Raw genomic sequence first — 25,722 nt, 5'->3', positions numbered from 1 at the left:
CCTTCTAGGGCTAACAATTTATAATTATTTTACTTGACCCCCTAAACTGTTTTTATGAGTGACTTTGAGCAAAATTGTAAAAAGTTAGCATGTACAGTAAATAAATTGCCAGGCAAACCTGCAAAAAAAATTAAAATATCATTATGCATTTTTATACCATTTTATACCCTTTATACCTTGAAAGATATACTGAAAGTCATATCAAGAAGGACTTAATAGCACAAGGTAAATGAGAGGAAAACTGTGGTCCTGCAATTCCCATTTTCATGACTACACTGGCTGACTGGAAGTTGAGTCCAATAACATTCAGAGCAGTGTTTCCCAGTCTTAAGATGTATGGGGAATTCTGGAGAATTCTGGTCACTGAAATCCATACATCTTAAAAGTTGTTAATCCAGAGAATCACTGTTTCCCCATCACTGGCATGCGATCATTTCATGTCATCACTGGCATACCAGTTGAGAATCAGTAGGTAATGCCAAGCAAGAAGATGTGACATTCCCAGGACAAAAAGGCATGTTAGAGTCTTGATTTACACTTATTTTAAAAGACCGGTTTGATCTGTTAACCCTTATATTGGAGTTCTTTATTCAGACCTTCTTTAAGACATGGTCTTAAAGAAAATCCTCTTGCCTTTCAATACGAGGGACCTGTAGAAGATTTAGCAGAAGTATGACCACAAATAACTTCATGAGTTATGCAATATGAAGTCTCTGCTGCCATCTCATGGTATGCTCTTCCCATAGTTGTTCAAAGGACAATTCTTCATCCACGATATTAAACTACAAATCCAAATAACACCTAGGGAATAAAAGAACTGCGATCCTATCTGGGAGATGCCAAAAAGAGAGAAAGCTTTGAGAGGCAGTAGAGTGCATTGGTTAGGGACTTGAATCTTGACAAGAGAGAGCCATGTTCAGCTTCCTATTTCACCATAAAAATTGCAGGATGACTTTGGGCCAATCATTCTCTTGTCAGCCCAACGTATATTGAAGGATTGTGGTGTCCAGTGAATATTTATTGTTAAACCGATCTTAGTGTTATGATGTTTTCTCAAGCGTTATAAAAAATAAATAACAACAATTAATCTTAAATCTTGGCGTTAGATCAGTGAAAGTTTGGTATGTTTAGCCAATAAAAGAGACAACTGGGGAGATCTGGAAATAGTCTTCACAAATCTGAAGTGTAGTAACATAAAAGAAGGGGTGGAGATTGGCCCAGAAAAGAGGACTAGAACCAATGCATGAAAACTAAGAGGAATCTCCAGAATTTGGAACAAGATGTTGAACATATGGGCAGAATCACAAGACGTATTTTTACCCTAACATGGCCTTCTTCAGGTCAAGTATTGATTTGTGCTTTAGATTGTAAGCTGCCCTGAGTCTTCGGAGAAGGGCGGGATATAAATGGGATTAAAAAAAAAGTATAATTCTGCCTATCTGGTCTAAACTTCAAGAGGAAGTCTACTAGAGTCCTATTTCCATGTGATCTAAGAAGAGTGTGGGTTTAATGATGGGTATTTTGCCTGCAGCCCCAAAACATACTTCCCACCTCCAAAACGCAGGGCTGCAACTTTCTTTTATTTCAGTGAGCCTGTGTGCTGTATCCATCAGAAAGTAGTATGTTCTTCTTCTCTTTTTAGTACATGCCCTATCATCTTTTGGATTAAGGTACTTTACAAATATTGTAAAAATTAATTAGAATAAATAAACCCAAGGGCTCCCCAGCTACGGTATGCTTCATACCCACAAAGGCAAACAATTGCACTCAGCGTTGAATTTTAGCCATCTCCTGGAATAGTACAAATATTTTTGCTTCTGTTATAGTCAGAAAAGGAGAAGATCAATGGTCTTAGTTTTCCCCACCCTCCAAGCTTTCTGAACTTTCATTGGGCAACGTGCACCCCAAAACTGAGCTATTGATCTAAGAAGAAGCCACCTGGCTCTCAACGATGGCATTTGGCCTTCATTTAAATGCCACTGAACACTCTGGAGATGCCATCGCACAATTTGTAACTCACCGCTCTCCCCCAACAGTTGCAACCACACCCATAAAAAGCAGTTTAGTACCTGGAAAGGGTGTACTGATCCTCTGAGCCCAGATGCTGGATATAAATCGAAAGAACAAGGATCTTATGAAGGTCTTAAGAGTTAAGGCTGCAAGAGAGAACAGCCCATCCTCAAGACTCCTACTGGAAATCAGATTTTTTCCCCCCATTATGCTGCAGGATAGCCAAACTCAAGATGACAGAAAATACCTAAAAGGATATCTATATTGGATCACACCATGGAACGACAGGGCTGAAGCCTGTGTGGCAGGATCCCAAGACACTTTGCAAGCTTTAAAAAGCAAGCAAGAATAGATTCCAAAATTGAACTCACTGTGATTTTCCACAAGGTCAAGGGCCACGTTTGTGGTTATATCCATGCCAGTGTTTATGTAGGTCTTGCAGGTTTTCAGAGAAGTCAGACATGTGTCCACACCACTAAAGGAAATCAATGGACGCCCAGACATTCTGATCAAGCTCCCTAAAAACAACAACAACAACAACAATGGTTAATGCTAACATGTTGTATTATACTATGACATATACTGTAGCTAACCCATTGGTTTTTTTAATGTGGTTTAAACAGAAAGCAAGCTCAAAAACAGTAACAGCAAATAAATAAAATAACACAATTTTCCAAGTCTGTAAAGGAATGAACTGGCTTATCTATTTCAACCTAATTTTGAAGGAACAAGAACCTGCAATCAATGTCCATCTTTAGGACAAAACTTTTCTTAGATCAACTCAAAAATCACAAAAACAAGCAAGCATTCAATGTCCTCCTACCGAATGAAAGTTTGCATGTTCATCTGGCAGATTAAGGGACAGCATATACATGTGACATTAATTTGTTTGTTTATTGGATTTATTGTTGTTGTTAGCTGCGAAGTCATGTCCGACCCATCGCGACCCTATGGACAACGTTCCTCCAGGCCTTCCTGTCCTCTACCATCTTCTGGAGTCCATTTAAGTTCACGCCTACTGCTTCAGTAACTCCATCCAGCCACCTCATTCTCTGTCGTCCCCTTCTTCTCTTGCCCTCAACTTTTCCCAGCATTAGGCTCTTCTCCAGTGAGTCCTTCCTTCTCATTAGGTGGCCAAAGTATTTGAGTTTTAGCTTCAGGATCTGGCCTTCTAAAGAGCAGTCAGGGTTGATCTCCTCTAGGACTGACCGGTTTGATCGCCTTGCAGTCCAAGGGACTCGCAGGAGTCTTTTCCAGCACCATAGTTCAAAGGCCTCAATTCTTTGGCGCTCAGCCTTTTTTATGGTCCAGCTTTCACTGCCATACATTGCAACTGGGAAGACCATAGCCTTGACTATACGCACTTTTCTTTACAGGGTGATGCCTCTGCTTTTTAGTGTGCTGTCTAGATTTGCCATGGCTTTCCTCCCCAGGAGCAAGCGTCTTTTAATTTATTGAATTTATATGGCTGCCCATCTCACTGAAAGTGACTCTGTGTTGTGTACAATAATCAAATAAAACAGTGAAATATAAAAGCAATTATATAAATATATTAAAAAGTCAGTGTTATAAAATTAAATATTTAAATATTTATATTTATTTACATGATATTTAAATAGAATTAAATATTGTTAAAATTATGTCCAAACTTCAGGCACGGAGAAAGTGAGTATATATCCACCTCAATAATGGAACCATCTCTCCAGTTCTGCAGGAGGCCCAGGCCTGGTGACATAACACCATTTGTTATATCACACCTGATGACATTTCTCCACCTGAGGTTGGATCATGCACAATATATACACTTTATTGAACATGCAGTCACTTAATCCCAGAAAAATACGGCACACACCATTTAATCCTCTAAGGAAAGATTGAAGGCAAATGAGGTCCAGGCAGAATAAAATTATGGCTTCAAAATCTAAGGGACTGGTTTGGACAACTCAGCAGCACTTTTTCGTGTGGCTGCTGATAAAAAAAGGATCGCCAACATAATCACCAACTTCCAATAACAGATATGGCATAAGAAGAAGAAATTACTTAATATATTAGCTGGGTCTAACAGGCATATAGAGCAAATCACATTGGCTTTAAGTCAATTACCCACTGACATATTTTCTCTACACCGTTCAAACGTCTGCTATTATTTCATTTTGATCTGGAGATTTGTTTCATTTTAAGTGGATGGTGTTGGTGTAAAGGCTTTTAATAAATATGGGGTGTTTTTCTCCTCCTAAACCACAGATGCTATGAAAACCTTTCCATTGACTAGCAGAATAATAAAATATGCATAAGAAAATAAATAAAAATAATGAATACAATATTTTGCAAAGAATGAAAAATGGGAATTTAAACCCACTAAAGGATATTTGATGAGCAGTTTTCAAAACAGAGAAAAGTAAAATGAATTTTAAACTAGATTTTCTCTCAAAGAAGATATGTACATGCTTTTGCTTTAAACAAGGTAAGGAGAGAGAAAATTATTCCTCAGCTATACACAGAAAACAACTTTGTATATTAATCCAAATATTGCAGACAACAAAATAAAATATATACAGGGTGTTCTAAAAATTGTAGTGTTCTTTTAAGCTTTTAAAGCTTAAAGACTTTTAGTTCTCTTTGTATAATAGCTGAAGAATCCTTCAATTCAGACTCAACCACTACAGCCAAAGGGAAACTTTGCATAGTTTTGTTGGCGATAATATGGAAATAGTTTCTTTTTTTTCCCCAGCAAGTTTTTAACTTTCCAGTTTTCTTTCTGTCCCAGGATTTCTTGATGTTTTCCCAATCAAAACCTGGATTAAAAACAGGTCAGAAATAAACCCAACTTGCTACTTCATTGCATTTCATGTACTATGTGTTTTAGAATATTATAAACAAACCAAGTCACAAAAAGGGTTTGGCCAAGTAACTATTAGGCAGAAATGGCCCATTTTGCCTCAGACCTTCAAATTTAAATTCCACCAAGGAGGATCTGCAAGCTCTAGTGCTAAAGTTAAGGAGCAAAGAGAAAAAAGGGCCCAAAATTAAATATAAAGAAGACCGAACTTTATAAACAGCCTTAGGGAAGCAGCATAGCGGAGAAGGCCCACCTCCTCAGGCCCACCAAGTGTAGTTCCCTGAGAGAGATGGTCCTCGTCTTTCTTGCCAGATCTGAGAGGATGAGCAGATCAAACTGGAGCAAGGTGGTCCCTCAAACAACCTAGCCGTAAAGGGCTTTAAGGGTCAAAATTAACATCCTGAATTAGACCCAGAAGCAAACTGACAACTAATGCAGTTTTCAGAAGCAGAGGTATTAACTCATCATGTTTTGGAAGCACACATGATTGTTCACGTTTTGTACCAGCTGAAGTTCCGGATACTCTTCAAGGGTAGCCCCATGTAGATCGCACTGTGGTAATCCAATCGGGGTGGAGGGGAGATTAAGGCATGAGTATCAGGTGTTACTGGCACACAACGCAAAGCTGTGTAAAGCTCTCCTCGCACAACTGAATTTTTCCAACGTCAGAGAAAACAACAGCTAAAAAATACACACCTGACTTTGTTAGATGCATTTACTGAGGTAAATAACTTCTGAAAACCTTGTGCCAAATTAGCAGTCCAAACCTTAGCATCTCCACTTAACAAGTTTAAGAACAGTCACTTCGAAACAAGATGGGCAGCAAATACATTTAATAATAATAACATCCATCCCTAACTTGGACAATTCTAGATTTAGGATTTTATAGGATGAGAAGCGAAACGTCTTCAAAGAAAAACAAGAAAGTCCAGTTGCCTCTTTAAAAAGCACCTTTGGGACAACCATGAGCTGGATGACTGAAAATCTCCATAGATATACAGGAGTACAAGTGCCATTTTTACTGTCACTATAAGCATATCGTGATGTTATTGCTCCCATGTAATTTTAACTGCAGCTAATTTTTACTTGTTCATTCTGACTGTAGTTACGTCATTAATTAGTTTATGGGAAATACTGACATACCAGATACTACACTGTGTTTGTGAAGAGTCAGGGCTTAGTTTCTACAGCAACAATGAGTCAAACAAATGTTACTGCAATTTAGCAGGACCTCTGTATTTAAGCAATGATTCCCTAAGCCCTGGTCCAACCATTGCTTATTGAATAAATCTCACAAGATGGCAGCAGTCAATTAATCTTGCACACACATATCTAAGTAAAATATGACATGAATGCGTTATTTTTATTTATTTTTATTTTTATTTTTATTCCATTTATATCCCGCCCTTCTCCGAAGACTCAGGGCGGCTTACAAGCTTAGCAGTAGCCTTCATTCTATGTATATGCCTGCTTATTAGGGCTTTCACACACACACCAAGCGGCATTATTACAAAGTCAGCTTAATTGCCCCCAACAATCTGGGTCCTCATTTTACCTACCTCAGAAGGATGGAAGGCTGAGTCAACCTTGAGCCTGGTGGGATGCGAACCTGCACTAATTGCAGGCAGCTGGTGTTACTTAAGGAGGCATTAGCCCACTGCTCCACCAAGGCTATTAGGTAGACCAGACAGGAACATGGCCAGATAAGCTAATTCAGTTATTGTAAGGCTACATTAAGAGAATCTTGCAAGTCTGAAAATACAAAATCTCCCACCATCTACTTTATATTCTAAAATACTATAAAGGGTTTCCTCTTGCTGCACCCACTATATAACTGTGGGCTATGCTCTCTCTTATCTGACCATTCCTTAGAGAACATCAGTCCCCTAAGGTCATTTTCATGTACCTACCAATTAATATTTGGGAGGGACACCACTAAGAAATTCCCCTAAGCTAGACTCCAGAATTCTCTCAGAAGATGGCAAGCACCATCTTCAGGGGTTGCTACAAAGAAGAGAGAGTAAAGTCATTCTCCAAAGCACCTGAAGGCAGGACAAGAAGCAAAGGATGGAAACTAATCAAGGAGAGAAGCAACCTAGAACTAAGGAGAAACTTCCTTACAGTTAGAACACTTAACCAGTGGAACAATCTGCCTCCAGAAGCGGTGAATGCTCCAACACTGGAAGTTTTTAAGAAGAGACTAGACAACCATTTGTCTGAAATGGTATAGGGCCATGGTGGCGAACCTATGGCACGGGTGCCAAAGGTGGCACGCAGAGCCCTCTCTGTGGGTATGCACACCGTCGCCCCAGTCCTAGGCCTTCAGCTGGGTTTTATAAAACCTTTTCGCTTTAGGCCTCCGCCACCATGTGCAAGAAAAAAAATAAAGGTTCAATCAATCAATCAATTTCACCTCGCGGGGAAAAAAAATCTCTCAAAGTTGGAATTGATTGATTGAACTTTTTGTTCCACCCAGTCTGCCGTTACCACTGCAGCCACACCCACCCAAAAGGCCACGCCCACCTGGCACTCGATGACACAAGTGAGTTTTGGGTTGCCGTTTGGGCACTCGGTCTCTAAAAGGTTCACCATCACTGGTATAGGGTTTCCTGCCTGACTAGAAGACCTCCAAGGTCCCTTCCAACATTATTATTATTATTATTATTATTATTATTATTATTATTATTATTATTATTATTTTATTTTATTATTATTATTATATTATTATTATTATTATTATTATTATTATTATTATTATTATTATTATTATTATTATTATTATTATTATTATTATTATTATTATTATTATTCATCCCACAGTCAGCCAGATGTTCAGACTGGATTTGGATTTTTGTCTACCTATCAAGTCCTTACCAAGGACCTGGGATAGGCAGATGTGGATGTTTGATGGTATTATACATATTGTCACAGGATGGAAGCAGTTCCTAGTAAGGCCACCTTTTGCAATTGACTAATGGCGAATTTGTCAATGCCAATGGTGTTCAAGTGGTGCTCCAGTTGTTTTGGGATTGCACCCAAGGCGCCTCTTACTATTGGTACTACCCTTGCTTGCCTTTGCCACAGTCTATTTCTATTTCTCTTTGTAGGTCTTTGTATTTTGTTATCTTCTCCAGTTCTTTCTCGTCTACTCTGCTGTCTCCAGGCACTGCCACGTCCACTATCCAGACTTTTTTGTCTTTCTTATCGACAATTGTTAAGTCCGAAGTGTTATGTTGCAGGTGCTTGTCTGTTTGAATTCTGAAGTCCCAGAGCAGTTTAACTTTATCATTTTCTATGACTTTCACTATTTTATGATCCCACCAGTACTTGCTTACAGGCAAATGATATTTCTTACAGATCTTCCAATGCACCATTGTTGCTACTTTGTCATGCCGCTGCTTGTAGTCAGTCTGTGCGATCTTCTTGCAGCAGCTTTCCAGGTGGTCCACTGTTTCTTCAGCTTCTTTGCATAGGCGGCACTTACTGTCTGTTGCTGTCTTCTCAATTTTGAATAATAATAATAATAATAATAATACCACCAGCCACTTCACACTGTTCTTGAGAAGCTACATTAGAGCATATGCAAGATCGCTTGAAATTGAGACCTTTTCTTTCCCACCTTTCCCACCTGTTGAATGAAGCACAATAATGTACCTGGGATTTCACATCATGCTAAACCAGATTTAATTGGCAATCACGCCAAACCAAAATCAAATATGTTTTAGCACCAGAAGTTAATCTAGCCATGGGTCTGCTGTTATAATACCTTGATATAGACTCCAGCACCTGAGATGGTGGTTTCTCATATATGCCCATTTCATTCGCTTTTAACACAGAATGCTGGCTTGATCCAATACAGCTCTTGAACGATGATGAATTATTCTTACTGGAAAATAGTATGCTTATGTTTTCTTTGCTTGGCAAACAACAAAACATTTTTAATGCACTTGATTGTGGCTAAAGAAAAAAACAACCACTTGCCGAAAAATTAAAAAAATGATTTAGAAACCTGAAGTGTGCTAGAACTCAACGAAGTGCAATTGAACACATCAGGGAAAAGTAAGATATAAATCACCTGTTGAAAAGTAAGATATAAATCAGGGGTCTTCAAACTTGGCCCTTTTATGAGTTGTGGACTTCAACTCCCAGAATTCCTCAGCCAGCAAAGCTGGCTGAGGAATTCTGGGAGTTGAAGTCCACAAGTCATAAAAGGGCCAAGTTTGAAGACCCCTGATATAAATCAATGTTTTTTAAACTAGGCAACTTTCAGTTGTGTGGACCTCAACTCCCAGAAATCCCCGCTTTCTTTCCACAGAAAACTTGGCTCCGTTCGCACAACACGCCCAAGGAGTCATGACTACATCCATACAGCCAGCGAAGCTCCCAAGGCTTGCACGGAAGCCGAGTCCTGGGCAAAGTCAGCCCGTCGTGTGAATGCAAGAAACGGGTTCATCCAGGAAGCGGGTCAAGCGCGGGGCCTCGATGCAGTTATTTCACCAGCATTTACTTGAAGCAGCCCTTTCCCCCTTACCTGGGGCTTGTTTCCTTGGGTGGGGGGGGGAAAACTCTTTATTTTCTCTTTTCCTCTTATTTTGAATCTTCGCTCAGATGCTTGCAAGAGAAGGCGGGACGAGTCGAAAGGGCGGCGAGGCTTCTCATACGCCGGCGCCTCTTCACATGACCGGGCAAACCCTCATGTGACACAAGATGAAGGGAAGCTCGCCCGACCCTCCCTTGCCTTGATGGCCGTCTGCAGCCAAGCCTCGGTTTCCGGCCCTGTTTTTTCTCTTTGCCGGCTATTTTTCGACTTGCACTCAAGTTTGCACCTATTCCGACGAGCTGCGTGCACCCCGGGAGTCCTGACCTGATCCGCGGGTCTACCTCCGGTCTGAAAAAGGGAGCGAAAGAGAAAGAAGGCTCCATCCATCTCTCTTCTCTTCCTCTCAGCAAGAGGACAGCCGACGAGGAGAAAGTAAGTCCGGCACGGAAAATACTCTCGTGCAATTGTTCATTCACGATCAAATATTGAGTATTTATTTATTTATTTTAATTCCATTTATATCCCGCCCTTCTCCGAAGACTCAGGGCGGCTTTACAAACTTAGCAGTAGCCTTCATTCTATGTATATGCCTGCTTATTAGGGCTTTCACACACACCCCAAGCGGCATTATTACAAAGTCAGCTTAATTGCCCCCAACAATCTGGGTCCTCATTTTACCTACCTCGGAAGGATGGAAGGCTGAGTCAACCTTGAGCCTGGTGGGACTCGAACCAGTACTAATTGCAGGCAGCTGGTGTTACTTAAGGAGGCATTAGCCCACTGCTCCACCAAGGCTCTTAGCGTTATTGATAACGCAATAATACCGAAGCGCAGTTCAATGCCTTTTGTAAAACGTATTTATTACATTTATATAGCTGCCCATCTCACACATGGGAATTTGGGCAGCGCGCAGGGTTTAGCTAACAAAAATCAAGCAATCGACACAGTTGAAAAGCCCAATCGCTAATCAGTCACTTTTTTTATTACAATCGCAAGCCAGAATTAAAAATTAAAACATTAAAATAAAATGCAACAGAACGAACGGAACAAGACATAATAGTATATTACAGTTTAGTGGTGAGGTCGTCAATGGATCATCAAAGTCTGCATGATTTTATATAGACAATATAGCAGAATTTAGCTACATTCAAAGCATTAAAATTCAATTGAAAGCAGCTAAAAAACTATAACAAGAATGTGAGTGCTTATAATTCTGGCCTTTAATAAAGGGCCTAATCAATAATATTCATTATTAATTAAATGTGGAGGGCAAAGTTGTTTGGGGGCCCAGTGGTAGATTCCCACCTCTCAGTTGTCATTGTCAATCTGGCCTACCTTGCAAGTGTGTTATGATCTCCAAATTAACCAGTGGAACAACCTGCCTCCAGAAGCGGTGAATGCTCCAACACTGGAAGTTTTTAAGAAGAGACTGGACAGCCATTTGTCTGAAATGGTATAGGGTTTCCTGCCTGAGCAGTGGGTTGGATTAGATGTCCTCCAAGGTCCCTTCCATCATCATCATCATCATTATTATGATGATGATGATGATGATGATGATGATGATGATGTTTGTAGAAAATGTTTTGATTCATTTTAAAAATGTTTATACTGAAAATGGGAATTTGTTTTCCTCTCCGGTTGAAAACAGTTGCAATTCACCCTGACATCCAATTGTGTTTTTTTTAATCAGAATGGTTTCAAATTCAAAATTACGTGGATACTTTTCATTCTTAAAAAACTTGGCACATCGCCAAAATGTTTCTAGCTTCCTGCTCAGATTCATTTCCATAAAAGCTGGAGGTTTTTGTGAAAGTTAGTCACACAAGAGAAGTAATGGATTTTTTAAAAATAAAATATGTAGCACTTGGTTTCCCGAAGCTATATTAGGCTGGCACATGAAGGCTCTATTTGGCTTCATCAGTAATCTCATTTTAATAATTCTATTCATTAATGAATGTGTTAAGCAGACAATTTGCCCAACTGTGTCATACCATCACCCAACATAGGAATGGAGCCATTTTATAGCCAGAAAAAGACCCCAGAGAAACGGAATCTGGATAAATCTTTAAATTCAACCTTCAGTTTAAAAAAAATAAATAAAACTGTAGCACGAAAAGCAACAATATTAAAATGTGCTTTCTGTGGTTTTATGACCTTTTTCAGGAATGCTAATGGAAGAATTGCAAAGGATTTTTCTTCAGGTAATTTTGACAACTATATAGATCTGCACGGAAAAAATACCGCCTTCTTCCTCTTCGCCATGTTGGACTTCTTAGCGGAAAATAATCTTTGTGGACAAGCCATTCTTCGGATTGTGTCTTGTGGAAATGCTATCATTGCTGAATTGCTGAGACTGTCGGAGTTTGTCCCACCTGTGTTCCGCCTCAAAGACAAAGCCGATCAGCAAAAATATGGAGATATCATATTTGATTTCAGCTACTTCAAAGTAAGAATTGTGCTGTACTGAATCATTCTATAAAGTTAATTTCAGCTCTGCCAGGTACTAATGAACGAAGTCTTGATGTTTAATGTTCTGTCTGAAACATACTAATTTTGTTCCTGATTTCCCCCCCCCCCTATTTTAGGGGCCCGAATTATGTGAAGGGAAGCTAGAAGCCAAACCTGAACTGCAAGATTTAGATGATGAATTTCGTGAAAACAACATAGAAATCTTGACCAGATTTTATTTGGCTTTCCAAAGTGTTCATAAATATATTGTTGATTTAAACAGGTAAGCAATTATTCATGCAATTGAAATAGCATAACTGATTTGGAACAGAATGTGTTACAGCCAAGGAAATAGCTTGTGGTTATGTGAAATATCATTAAATCATTCTTGCTTAGATTTCAGATCTTTTCAGAGCAGAACAGAAACACAGCAGATTTACACACACACACATACAAAACTCAGAATCTGTAAATATGAATTCACTCATATTCACTTTATTTGTTTGGAGAAAAATGTTTAACATAGAAGATTTTAAAATTTAGGAAAGAAGATGGCATTATCTCAGATTATTTTTCCAGGATTACCAGCCATGATATATTTGTCAGATATGAAACATGAATTAAGTAAATAATTAAACTAGGAAAAAAGTATGAGAATGTATACAGAAGCTATTTCAAAATTTTCCTCAATGTTCCTATTATATGTGGTTCAGATAGACCTAATAAGATACTGATGTAAAAATGTGACATTAAATTTTGACATGTTAGTCTTTTTAAACTTGTAATATACTTTAGCACAGGTAATCCTTAATTTAATGGAGCCTGGAATTTCTGTTGTATATCATGATGGTCATAAATTGAGGCACCCACATGACTGAAACCGATTTTTTTAGAGCTTTATGGCTTTTTTTAGAGCAGTCATTAAGCAAACGCCACAGTCATTAAGCAATCAGTGTATTCCTATGGGTGTTATTTATTGGAAGTCAGTCAAAAAGATCAGAAACTGGCAAAAAAACAAATCGTTATGTTACTGTGGAACAATCCAATCAACCATAAAGCTAATTGGTTGCCAAAATGCAATCATGTGACCATGGGATGTGTGCAGCCATCAGAAAATCAGAATTGTATCTTAAGTAGGTTTTGTGGATGGTCTGTTGTAACTTCAAATGGTCACTAAGCAACTGGTCGTTAAGCGAGGACTACCTGTAAAGAGAAAGACACTATATCAAGGAATGATTTAAAACTGTGTGATTAAGAGAAACATCTCCCAAGACGGTTTGTTGTTGTTGTTAGTTGCGAAGTCGTGTCCGACTCATCGCGACCCTATGGACAACGTTCCTCCAGGCCTTCCTGTCCTCTACCATCTTCTGGAGTCCAGTTAAGCTCATGCCTACTGCTTCAGTGACTCCATCCAGCCACCTCATTCTCTGTCGTCCCCTTCTTCTATTGCCCTCAATCTTTCCCAGCACTAGGTTCTTCTTCAGTGAGTCCTTCCTTCTCAAGTATTTGAGAAGTATTTGAGTTTTAGCTTCAGGGTCTGGCCTTCTAAAGAGCAGTCAGGGTTGATCTCCTCTAGGACTGACCGGTTTGAACGCCTTGCAGTCCAAGGGACAGTTTGATAGTGATCAATAATTCTTAACATGCCGCATAACTAAAAGGTAATAAAATCCATTGAGATCCTTTGAGTATAAAGCCATAAATGACATCCAGGTAATGAATTGTTTACTTACCAAGTCTTCCTTCTCTTCAACTGCATCAGCTTTTTATTCTTTTGTACGCAAAGGAACTTTGGAAAGAATTTTATGTCAAAAGGTTTGGCAGTCCAATTAAATTAATGCAGAGAATAAATTTGTGGATGAACAGGAGATTTTGCAAAAGATTAATTTATATTTTTATTGTTTCTAGATACCTGGATGATCTCAATGAAGGAATTTACATTCAGCAAACTCTGGAAACAGTGCTGCTGAATGAGGATGGGAAACAACTATTGGTAAATTTAATCTAACCATATAGCATTGTTTATTTATTGTATGTATATATTTTAATTTTTTTAATCTCCTGATTTCTGACCCAATGTCTTCTCAAACTGCTTTCACCTAAGAATTAGAGAATTGTAATTAAACACATCACAATAACACTGTGATGGAGAAGACTGTAATAAATGACTTTGATGTAACAGGAAATTACACTTAATATCGTTGCAGTTTTAATTATGAATCTCTCTGTGTCTGTCTTGTTTGCTGCAGTGTGAAGCCCTTTATTTGTATGGTGTCATGCTCCTTGTCATTGATCAGAAAATTGAAGGTGAAGTCCGAGAGAGAATGCTCGTTTCCTATTATCGATACAGGTATTACAACTCTGACTTAGGATATGCTCAATTGGCTATTTTGTGGTTGATTATTTCATGCAAACTCAGGCACTGTTTTGATTGCATCAATAAGAATAGTTTGCAATGCCTTTAAAGGAACGTCTCTCTCCAATTCATTGTTTCTCAACTTTGTAAAATTAAAATGTGTGAACTTCAACTCCCAGAATCGCCCAGTTAGTATGGCTGGCAGGTGAATTCTGGAGTTGAAATTAACTCATCTTAAAAGTTCCAGAGGTGGAGAAGCACTTTTTCATTGATCTCGAGCTACACTGCAACATTGAACCAGTTTTTCTGGCCTCGGAAGGTAAGTAGAATCTGGCCTGGCTAGTATTTCCATGACAGACATTCAGAAAATACCAGGGCTCAAAGCCAAACTGAGAATTTGAAAAGAAAAAAAAAGATATACTGGAAAGAGGGAGAAAAACTGTTTTCATATTGCTAGCGAAGTAATTAGTACCTATGAAATCAGAGTAATGCAAATTTACCCTTTTACTGTAAGTTGTAGAACTTACAATTGTAGAACCTCCAACTTACAATTGTAGAACCACACAATTTTGGTTTTAAGTTGTGGCGGTTAGAAAATGGCTCACTGTGTGACCAATTTTTTTTTATTATTAAAAGGTTTTATAAAAGTTACAATACAATACATATTTGTTCTGAATATAATCTATCCATCTTCTCCAGACCAAAATGTATCTTTCTTGTGAATGATCCTTCAAATAAGCAGAAATCTTAGCCATTTCTGCCAAATTTGACACCTTAAGTGACCAATCTTCTATAGTAGGCAAACTATCTTCCAATATTGACCTACCAAGAGCCTTGCTGCTGTTATCAAATTCAACATCAAATTTGTTTCTTTAGTATCACAATCTATAACAATACCCAATAAAAACAATTGTGGAGAAAATTTTATCTTTCTCTTAAAAATCTTTTGAATATTCCACCAAATTTTAATCCAAAAAGCTTTAACATTTCTACAAGTCCACCATATATGATAATAGGTAGCATCCAAACTACCACATCTCCAACATTTGGGCTGTAAGTTAGGATACATGCAGGACAATTTTTTGGGATCCAAATGCCATCTATAAAACATTTTATAAAAGTTTTCTCTTAAATTTTGAGCCTGGGTAAATTTCACATTCTAACCCAAATTATCTCCCATATATCCAATGAAATTGGTTCTTGAATATTTTGAGCCCACTTTATCATACAATCTTTAACTAATTCTGTTTCAGAATCCAATTCTAATAAAGCATTATATATTCTCTTTATATGCGCTCGGTTTTGATCTTTAATTTGTTTTACCAAATTTTCATCAGTTAATGTAATACCAATTTTCTGATCTATCTTCCACCTCGTTTGCAATTGAGTATATTGAAAACAAGACTGTATAATATTTTCTTGTTTTAACTCACCTAATGATTTTAATTGCCAACCATTTCCTATCCATCCAAGTAATTCCTTATATGAAGTCATATCCAAGCTCACACCCAGAGATACACCCTCTATCGCATGCCTAGGAATCCCCCAAATTGGTATTTTATAATTTAACTTATAATAATATTTTTCCATACGCGCAATAAGGCGCTTCTTAAAATGTGAGATATAAATGCCTTATCCACTTTTTTATCATAAACTAAATATGCATGCCACCCATATAGTAAGTCCCATCCTTCAAGGTAAAGTAATCTTTCATTTGTTAAATTAAGCCAGTCACTAACCGCTGATAAAACCACCGCATCATAATATAATTTCAAATTAGGCACTTTAAGTCCTCCTCTTTCCCGTACATCTTGTAAGATCTTAAATTTAACTCTCGGTCTTTTCCCTGCCCAAATAAATTTATTAATACCCTTCTGCCACTCATCCAAATTGGCATCCTTTTTCAATATAGGTATCATTTGAAACAAAAAAAGAAACTTCGGTAGAACATTCATTTTAACAGCTGCAATTCTCCCCAACAGAGATAATTGTAATTTTTTCCAACTATCTAACTCCTTTTGTACTTTTTGCCATAATATCTCATAGTTGTTCTTATATAATTTCACATTTGAAGCTGAAATATATACTCCCAAATATTTAACCTTTTTCACTATTTCAAAACCCGTTAGTTTTACTAACTCTTCTTTTTCATTCATAGTCATGTTTTTAGATACTATTTTACTCTTATAATTATTTATCTTAAAACCAGAAACTTTCCCATATTGAGTTATAATTTCCATTAAATCTGTAACCGATTGAGTCGGTTGAGATAGTGTAACAACCAAGTCATCCGCAAATGCTCTTAACCTATAATCATTCTGCTTTATTTTTATTCCCCTTATTTTAGTTGATACACGAATTTTAATCAATAAAATCTCCAATGTTAAAACAAACAACAATGCTGAAAGGGGGCATCCCTGTCTTGTACCTTTTTCAATTTTAAATGCATCTGTTAATCCCCCATTAATTATAATTTGTGCTGATTGTTGTTGATATATAGCCTTAATAGATTGCAAAAATTTATCCCCAAAATTCATCTTATCAACAACTTTCAATAAAAATTGCCAATTCAATTGATCAAATGCTTTTTCAGCATCTAAAAATATCAGTGCCGCAGGGACTTGGTTGTTCTTATCCAAATACTCTATTAAATTTACAATTTGTCTTACATTATATTTCATATGTCTTCCAGTTATAAATCCAGACTGATCACTATGAATCATTTGTTTCAAAACCTGCATTAATCTGTTTGCCAATATTTTTGCAAAAATTTTATAATCTATATTTAAAAGCGATATAGGTCTATAATTCTTTGGTTGGGTGGGATCTTGCTCCTCCTTTGGAATCAGCGATATAAAAGCCCTTCTCCAGGACGGAGGCACCACCCCTCCAGCCTGGATATTGTTAAATAATTTCTTTAACGGTTCTACCATCTCTGCAAATAATAATTTATAATAAGTTGCTGATAACCCATCTGTACCAGGAGCCTTTTAACTGTTTAATTATTGAAATAATTTCCTCAGAAGTGATTAATCGATTCGTCTCCTCCCGTTGCTCATTTGAGAGCGTAGGAATATGTGCTCCCTGTAGATACTTATCTATATCTAAAGCTTGTATATTCTCACTAGCATACAAATGTGCATAAAAATCTAAAAAACCCTTTTTAATCAAATTTTGTTGATAAACCTCTTTACCCTTATATTCTATTTTCTCTATAGTACATAATTTCTGTTTTTTCCTTAATTGATAAGCTAACCACCTACCAGGTTTATTTGCATTATAAAAAGTATTATGTTTCGCATACCCCAAGTTAGTTGCAACCTGATCCGCCATTAACATATTAAATTGCTCTTTCAGCAAATTTATTGAGTCCCTTACTCTCTTATCTAATGGGTTCAAAATAAGAGCTTTCTCTTTCAACTTAATTTCTTCTTCCAACTCTTTACGTTTTTGCATCTGCTTACGCCTATGTCTATTATGCATATAAATCAAAACCCCTCTCATATAAGCTTTACTAGCATCCCAAACCATTTCAATCGAAGTACCTTTATGCATATTCAAAGCAAAAAATTCTTTCAAATGTTCCCTACATTTCTCCGAGAACTCATCATATCTAAATAAATTTCCATTCAGTCTCCAAGATCTTCTAATCCCATCTTCATTAAACAACTCCATCCATACTGGACTATGATCCGATAGTGTTCTGGAAAAAATCTTGACCTTTTTAACCCTAGAAAAAAGATCATTAGTAATTTTTTAAAAAATCAATTCTGGAAAACGATTGATGCCTGTCTGAAAAGAAGGTAAAATCTCTGTCCTCCAAATTTCGCTTCTGCCAAATATCTCTTAATTCCAAATCATCTTTCAAATCAAAAAAGGCTTTAGGCAGTTTAGAATGATTAGGGGTATTTTTAAAAGAACCCTTCTTATCCTTACATGAGTCCAAAACACCATTCCAGTCACCCATCAGCCCATGTAGGGCTTTAAAGGTAAGTACCAGCACCTTAAATCTCACCCGGAGGGCAACCGGTAACCAATGCAGCTCATGGAGCAGAGGTGTTATATGGGAGTATCGGGGAGCTCCCATCACTACCCGTGCAGCCGCATTCTGCACCAGCTGAAGCCTCCGGGTGGTTTTCAAGGGCAGCCCCATGTAGAGAGCATTGCAGTAGTCTATACAGGAGGTAACGAGTGCGTGGGTGACTGTACGTAGGGCATCTCGGTCCAGAAAGGGGCACAATTGGTATATTAGGCGAATCTGGGCAAATGCCCCCCTAGCTACGACTCCAATATGATCTTCAAAACTGAGTCGTGAATCTAGGAGGACGCCCAGATTGCGTGCTCTATCAATGGGAGGTAACATCTCTCCTCCTATAATCAAAGATGGAACCTCTTGGACTAAACAAGATGACGGTATGTATAGCCACTCAGCCTTGGCCGGGTTGAGCCGAAGCCTGTTCTTTCCCATCCAAATCTGTACCGCTTCCAGGCAACGGGACATCACATCGAGGGCATCACTGGGTTGGTTCGGGGTGGAGATGAAAAGCTGGGTATCATCAGCATATTGATGATACTTCACCAATACTTCAGCCCGTGTCATTCTCTGTTCCTTTGGATCATCCTTTAACACCAAAAACTGTTCAGTAGACTCAGCCTGCTGTGCCTCTCCAGCAACCAACGACATTGCACCTTCAGTTTGCTGTTTATCTTCCAACTTTTCTTCTTTTCTCTTAAGTCGTGGAGATGGTAGAGAACCTTCTTTCAGGATATGAATATAAAAATCTTTTGCCTTTGAAATCGTGTTGAGTCAATATCATGTCCCTGCATAATTCACCACCATTCCGATAGGTATCTCCCATCTAAACTGAATCTGTCGATTTTTAAGCTCCTCAGACAGGAAACCAAAATCTTTTCTCTTTCTCAAAATTTTTGGAGCTATTTCTTTTAAAATTATAATATCCTGACCTGCAATTTGAAATCTCTGTTGATAAAAGGCCTGGATAATTGCATTTCGGAGTGACCTCTTAGAAAAATAAATCACCACATCTCTAGGTAAATTTTTCTGCCTCGCAATCCAAGAGTTAACCCTAAATATTTTATCCACCTCTCTTGATAATTCCTCAGGATCACATCCCAAAACGGGAGCTATATCTTTTGCTACCTCCTCCTTCAAGTCTTCACGTGGGTTCTCTTTCAATCCTCTTATTCTGAAGGCAAATTCCATGTCTATATTGTGAGATAGTCACCTCATCCTCTGTTCTATCAATTTTATTTTCAACTGTGGCAATTCTACTGTCTAATTTTGCACTGTTTTCCACAACCTCATCCACACGATCATCTAAACGTTCAATGGGTGTGGCCAGCCCTTGGAGTGCGAGCAATATGTCTTCTCTCATCTCTCTATTTTTACTCTCAAAAAGATCAGCCATCTCCTCCTTTATTTGTTGAGCTGTTTGTTGAGCTTGAAGCTTCAATGCATCCTGAAAATCCTTAAGTGTAAATGCAGGTGGTGGGGGAGAAGGTGGAGGAGATTTTGGCTTCGATGTAAATTGCACTGCAGGCTGTATTACAGGAGAGGAAATTGAACTTTTAGGAACAACAGGAATTCGCTTCCGTCTTGAAGCCATTTCCCCGCTTGTTAAAATTCACTTTCCCTTATCGCTTTCACTTTCCCTATGCACTTCAAGATAAAGTCCCAGAAAAATCTTTAAAAACCTTAAAAACTCTCAAATACACAAAAATCCAATATGTTATTCAAACTTTGTTACAAAATATAATATATCTCCTTCTTCTTCACGCTTTATTCTTTCAAAAAACAAAAGAAAAACATTCCGGCACCATCTTTTCCCTTTTCCCTTAATACTCCCCGAGTTAAAGTTCCAAATACTTGCAAATTTAACTCCTCCTGATCAGCTTTGTCTGCTTTCAAATTAATCACAGATCACTATAATCAGCAGATGTGGATGCGGCGTCTAGCTTCGCCCCATCAGCTCGGAGCAACCTTGGGCTCCGAGGGAGCTCTCACCCTCCGACCCCCAGATATTTCTGGGGGTCTAGGGGAGCTCTACCTCTACCCGAGGAAAGTTCACCTCCCATTCTTCTCCCGAGGGGGAGGTTTACAAGCCGCGGGACAGCTGATTTTCACTGTCTCTGCGGTTCTGACGAAACCTCAGGACGGGCAGCCAAAAAAAGCTGCCATCAGCGCGGCGTTGCCACCGGAAGCCCACTGTGCGACCAATTTTTTTATTATCTTTTTTGTGGTGGTCATCAAGCAAATGCCATAGCCATTAATGGACAATGGAAGTAAACGCTAGTTTCTTTCAAAAATATTTTAATTGTGGGCACAGCAAATGGCTGTAAATGTAAGCTGCTTGCCAAGCACTTAAAATGCAATCATGTGACTGCAGGGTGGGAATGGATGTCAGAACGCTAAATTCGGATCTTAAGTAGCTACAAGTACAAGTACCACTTGTACTTTGATAAGATCCTCCATTGGTGACGTTTGCTTGTCATGCTCCATCCAGTGCTGCTCGCTCTGCTGACTCCAATATGGATGATATATGTAAGCTGCTTCGGAGCACGGGGTATTCAAGTCAGCCCGGAGCGAAAAGGCCCGCAAACTATCCCGAGAGTTATTTCAGCAGAGTGCCCATCAACAAAATATTCATCAGCATGGTGATTGGCCGCTTGAGGTCAGATGATATCTATAACCAGGTAGGTTAGCCCAACATGGACTAGGCTATGGGAGTGGGGGAGAAGTAGGAAAAATGGCCAGCAGACTCATAAGGTGCCCTTTTACTCTGTTCCCTTCTCAGGTTTTTGCATATCCACTGCCAGAGCATCGCAGTACAGCTCTGGCGACACAGGCAGCCATGTTGTATGTGACGCTTTACTTCGATCCCTCCATCCTTCACACCCAACAAGCAAAGATGAGAGAAATAGTAGATAAATATTTTCCAGACAACTGGGTAAGTATAATATTGTTAGTGCTGCTATTAATGAATGATTTGCCTCTTCGATCAGGTGACAAAAGTAGTGGACCAGAGGAATGCTGTGGATATAATTGACTTGGACTTCAGTAAGGCATTTGATAAAGTAGATCACAACCTACTACTTCATAAGATAGAAAAATGTGGGTTAGACAGCATCACCACCAGATGGATTCGTAGCTGGCTGACAGGCCGTACTCAGCGTACTCAATGGAACTGCATCTACATGGAAGGAAGTGTGTAGTGGGGTGCCCCAGGGCTCTGTTCTGGGCCCAGTGCTCTTCAACATCTTTGTCAACGATTTGTATGAGGGGATAGATGGGGAACTCATCAAATTTGCAGGAATAGGCAACATTCCAGAAGATAAGCTTAAGATACAGAAGGATCGTGACAGACTTGAACATTGTGTACTATCTAACAAAATGAAATTCAGTGGTGAAAAAAGTAAGGTTCTACATTTAGGCAGGAAAAACCAAATGCACAGGTATAGTATAGGTGGTACCTTGCTCAATAGTAGTAACTGTGAGAGGGATCTCGGAGTCCTAGTAGACAATCACTTCAATATGAGCCAGCTGTGTGCTGCAGCTGCCAAAAAAAAGCCAACACAATGCTAGGCTGCATTAACAGAGGAATAGAATCAAGATCACATGAAGTGTTAATACCACTTTACAATGCCTTGGTAAGGCCACACTTAGGTTTTCCCACTATAGTTAGACGGAGCAGCATTGTTCTTTACTAGTCTTAAAATGTTACCTGCCAGAGAGCACTAAGCTGTCTCCACAACCGTGGCTAACTGACCACATAAACATAAATAACTGTCTTCACAACCATGGCTAGCCATCTACATAACCATGGTTACATACTTCCACAGCCATGGCCAGCTGTCTCCACAATCATGGCTAGCTGTATCCATAACCATAACTAACCCTGCAACCATGTCCAGCATTGATTTTCCACTAGTTTTAAAATGATGCCACTAAACTGCCTCCACAACCATGGCTAACTACATCCACAGCCAGGGCTAATCACATCCACAACCACAGCTAGTGACACCTTCAACCATGGCTAACCACATGCATAACCATAGTTAACTGTCTCTAAGGCCATGTATAGGGACGCGGTGGCTCAGTGGGTTAGGACGCTGAGCTTGTCGATCAGAAGGTCGGCAGTTTGGCGGGTCGAATCCCGAGTGCCGCGTAACAGCCTGTTACTCGTCCCAGCTTCTGCCCACCTAGCAGTTCGAAAGCACGTAAAAATGCAAGTAGAAAAATAGGGACCACTACGGTGGGAAGGTAACAGCGTTCCGTGCGCCTTTGGCGTCTAGTCATGCCGGCCACATGACCACGGAGACGTCCTCGGACAAACGCTGGCTCTTCGGCTTTGAAACGGAGATGAGCACCGGCCCCTAGAGTCGGAAACGACTAGCATGCATGTGCGGGGGAACCTTTACCTTTACCTAAGGCCATGTATAGCCATAACCATAGCTAACACTGGAACCATGGTTAGCCAACTCCATAGCAAACCAGGCGTAAATCTGTTTTGTGACCTGCTGATGCCCTCCTTTCTCCGTTAATACCTGGACAACTGGAATTTTCAGTGATTTTATTTTGGCTTCTGTTCACAGGTTATTAGCATTTACATGGGAATATCAGTCAATCTGGGAGACGCCTGGGAGCCATACAAGGCTGCCAAAACAGCTCTGAACTACACATTGGATCTTTCCAATGTTAAGGAGCAGGTAAGGAAATGTGAGCTTAGCAGGATGAGTGAAGTTCTATTAGAATCTGATTTAAGTGTTTTCATTAAACTTAACAACTTGTGATCTCACCAAACCTAGAGCTTTTTAAGGGTCTCCTACCTTAAGGTCTTATTCTCTTGTTACCCTTGGCAACCTGAATTTGCACATTAAAGGTAAAGGTAAAGGTTCCCCCACACATGCATGCTAGTCATTTCCGACTCTAGGGGCTGGTGCTCATCTCCGTTTCAAAGCCGAAGAGCCAGTGCTTGTCCGAGGACGTCTCTGGTCATGTGGCCGGCATGACTAGATGCCAAAGGCGCACGGAACGCTGTTACCTTCCCACCGTAGTGGTCCCTATTTTTCTACTTGCATTTTTACGTGCTTTCGAACTGCTAGGTTGGCAGAAGTTGGGACGAGTAACAGGTGCTCACTCTGTTACGCGGCACTGGGGATTCGACCCGCCAAACTGCCGACCTTCTGATCGACAAGCTCAGCGTCCTAACCCACTGAGCCACCGCTTAATTTGCACATTATAAGCGGGGAAAGGAAGGAAGGAAGGAGAGATAGCAGATTTAAATGGGAAGTGGGGGCCTTTTCCCATGAGTGTAGAATTACATCAGAAAGACTTTAAAATGGGAGGAAGGAAAGGAAGGTCTCAGCCACTCTGAGGAAGAATAATAGACACCTAGATCTACAGTGTAGTTGACTGTGGCTGGAATGTCAGGACCCACTTTTGCACACCTCGTGGACTTCTGAAACTCCCACTTAACCATTTGTGTCCTTGTGGCATACTCATTAGCAAGCTTGAGTCAAATGTACTTGTTTAGAATTCACAAGAGGTAGCTAATCTCTCCTCTGAGTCCAATTCAGCGATGGGTGACTTCATGGAAAATCTGTTGCTTACTTAGCAGCAGGATAAAAAGTAGTTCGACACTTCTTTCTCCTAGGATATGTTTCAATTCCCCAGGCAAATAAATAATAAATCTGAATGAAACTAATTAATCCTACTGAAGAGTGCATGTAACCATGGCGTTACATGGCAGAGCAGGAATGAAAGTAGAGAAATTAATTAAATTAAATCCTTTTGTTCTGGTCATATAATCCCTTAAATTTCTGTGAACAATCATCTGTGGTTGAGATTGCCAGGTACTAATATATCCCATTTAAGCACTAACCAGATCTGACCCCGTTTTACTTTTTGAGACCAACCACAAATAGATTGCTGATTAGAAAGGAAACTTTGCAAAGCAACTTCGCCAGAACTAACATTAAACAGAAAAATAATGATTTGCTCTCAAATCCTGGCAGGGAAGGTGGGGAATGACAGTTTTTTTTTTGTTTTTTTTCCATAAATTGGAAAGTAACTTATTCATTGGAATATCTTCAACATCTGCATTTTTTTTATTTTTTGCTTTTTGTAAAGTAAGGGTTGTTGTTTAAGTTGTTTAGGAACAACAGTAACATGTAACTCCTACGTTTGAAAACTTGAAGAGCGTTAATAGGTTTTTGTTAGTATCACTTATACCAGGAGTCTGCACCTGTTGCTCTCTGGGTATTACAAACTACAACTCCCAGGTGTGTTAAGACAATTTAGCCAAGCATGAAAGATGCCGGAAGATGTAGTTTAGCCTTTGCTAGAGGCCCACGAATTTTAAAATGGCCATTTCATCCCTAGGGCTTCGCTCTTCCTCTGTTATGCTAATGCTTTGATTTCTGCCTTTGAAGGCCAGCCGAGCTGCTGCTGTCACTGAGCGTGTTCACAGCCAAGTGCAACAATTTCTTAAGGAAGGTTGTTTAAGAGAAGAGATGGTGCTTGACAACATCCCAAAACTGCTGAACTGCTTAAGAGATTGTAACGTGGCGATCCGCTGGCTGATGCTTCATACTGCAGACTTGGGTAAGAAGTGACGTTTCACAACAAGGACGGGCGATCCAACTAGAGAAGGGGAAGTTTGCAAGTCACATTTTCTTTTCATGACTTAGCTTAGAAGCACTCCCTTCTTAAAAGTCCCCTCAATTCTGGACTCAACTGCGGTCGTAAGTGGAGGACCATCTGTAATTCATGTGCAGTCTCCATATTCAGGATCAGTGTATGCCATCATCTTCAGACCCCATTTGGAATTTTTCATGGGAATGGAAACTCTTGCTCCTACTGAAAAATGTGGTGCTTGCTTCAAGTTGCCAGGGAATTGCTCAGTTGGTGTCCAGACGGAGTCAGACGAACTTTTAGTTTTATATAAATAAATATATTTAACATCTATATTTAGAGCAAACAAGATAGGCACGCCACTATATCATGAGCTAAATCATCAGGTAAATCATAGAACCGCGTACAGACCAGGAAGAAGAAAAGGGGGGGGCAGGCAAACTCCGCCTTTACATCCAGCAACCAATCATAACATAGATTGCTTCATGCCGGAGCCCGCAGTCTCCAACCAATCAACCACAACTGTGTGTTCTGGCCCATTATACTCTTTACCGTTCCAGCTATTAAATATCTTAACACAAGTTCATTTATAACAATGATTTTAAATAATTTGCTACCTCTATAAAAAAAAGTGCCCTCTTTTTCCTTCCCTCCCTAGCTTATGATCCAAATAACAAGCGCCTCCGCCAGATAAAAGACCAAGTTCTCACTGACTCCAGATTCAAGCCCAAGATTCTTTTCCAGCTCCTCCTGGATACAGCCCAGTTTGAATTCATTTTGAAAGAGGTAAATAAAAAACGGGGGGCTCATTTCTGAGGTGGGAGGGAGTGTGTGTGTCACAGTTCACAAGAAGCGATGGGTCATCCGAAAATAATAAC

The 25,722-nt window shown here is 39.4% G+C and overlaps 2 protein-coding genes across 3 annotated transcripts in view; one reads left to right on the top strand and one right to left on the bottom strand.

The window, feature by feature from the left end:
• NSMCE2 (NSE2 (MMS21) homolog, SMC5-SMC6 complex SUMO ligase) overlaps positions 1-9,486 on the bottom strand; it is a 265,597-nt gene extending 256,111 nt beyond the window's left edge. Inside the window, exons 1-2 of the mRNA XM_081324456.1 lie at positions 9,381-9,486; positions 2,382-2,528 (exon numbers count right to left, since the gene is read on the bottom strand). Of these exons, the coding sequence (XP_081180582.1) occupies positions 2,382-2,514 (133 nt within the window). The 5' untranslated portion in view covers positions 2,515-2,528; positions 9,381-9,486. The remainder of the gene's footprint in view (positions 1-2,381; positions 2,529-9,380) is intronic.
• A 76-nt stretch (positions 9,487-9,562) lies between these two features.
• Positions 9,563-25,722, top strand: part of WASHC5 (WASH complex subunit 5) — a 42,905-nt gene continuing 26,745 nt past the window's right edge. The window contains exons 1-10 of one of the 2 annotated variants that reach the window (XM_081323291.1): positions 9,563-9,821; positions 11,553-11,835; positions 11,975-12,120; positions 13,743-13,827; positions 14,084-14,184; positions 20,715-20,904; positions 21,006-21,158; positions 22,804-22,917; positions 24,643-24,814; positions 25,503-25,630. In XM_081323291.1, the coding sequence (XP_081179417.1) occupies positions 11,650-11,835; positions 11,975-12,120; positions 13,743-13,827; positions 14,084-14,184; positions 20,715-20,904; positions 21,006-21,158; positions 22,804-22,917; positions 24,643-24,814; positions 25,503-25,630 (1,275 nt within the window). In that variant the 5' untranslated portion in view covers positions 9,563-9,821; positions 11,553-11,649. The remainder of the gene's footprint in view (positions 9,822-11,552; positions 11,836-11,974; positions 12,121-13,742; positions 13,828-14,083; positions 14,185-20,714; positions 20,905-21,005; positions 21,159-22,803; positions 22,918-24,642; positions 24,815-25,502; positions 25,631-25,722) is intronic. The other variant, XM_081323292.1, reaches the window with a different exon arrangement.

The sequence above is a fragment of the Vipera berus genome (genome assembly GCF_964194415.1).
Source record: "Vipera berus genome assembly, chromosome: 3".
In the NCBI taxonomy this organism is placed as follows: Eukaryota; Metazoa; Chordata; class Lepidosauria; order Squamata; family Viperidae; genus Vipera; species Vipera berus.
The sequence above is the reverse complement of the archived record's forward strand: the minus strand, read 5'-3'. Positions and strand labels throughout refer to the sequence as shown.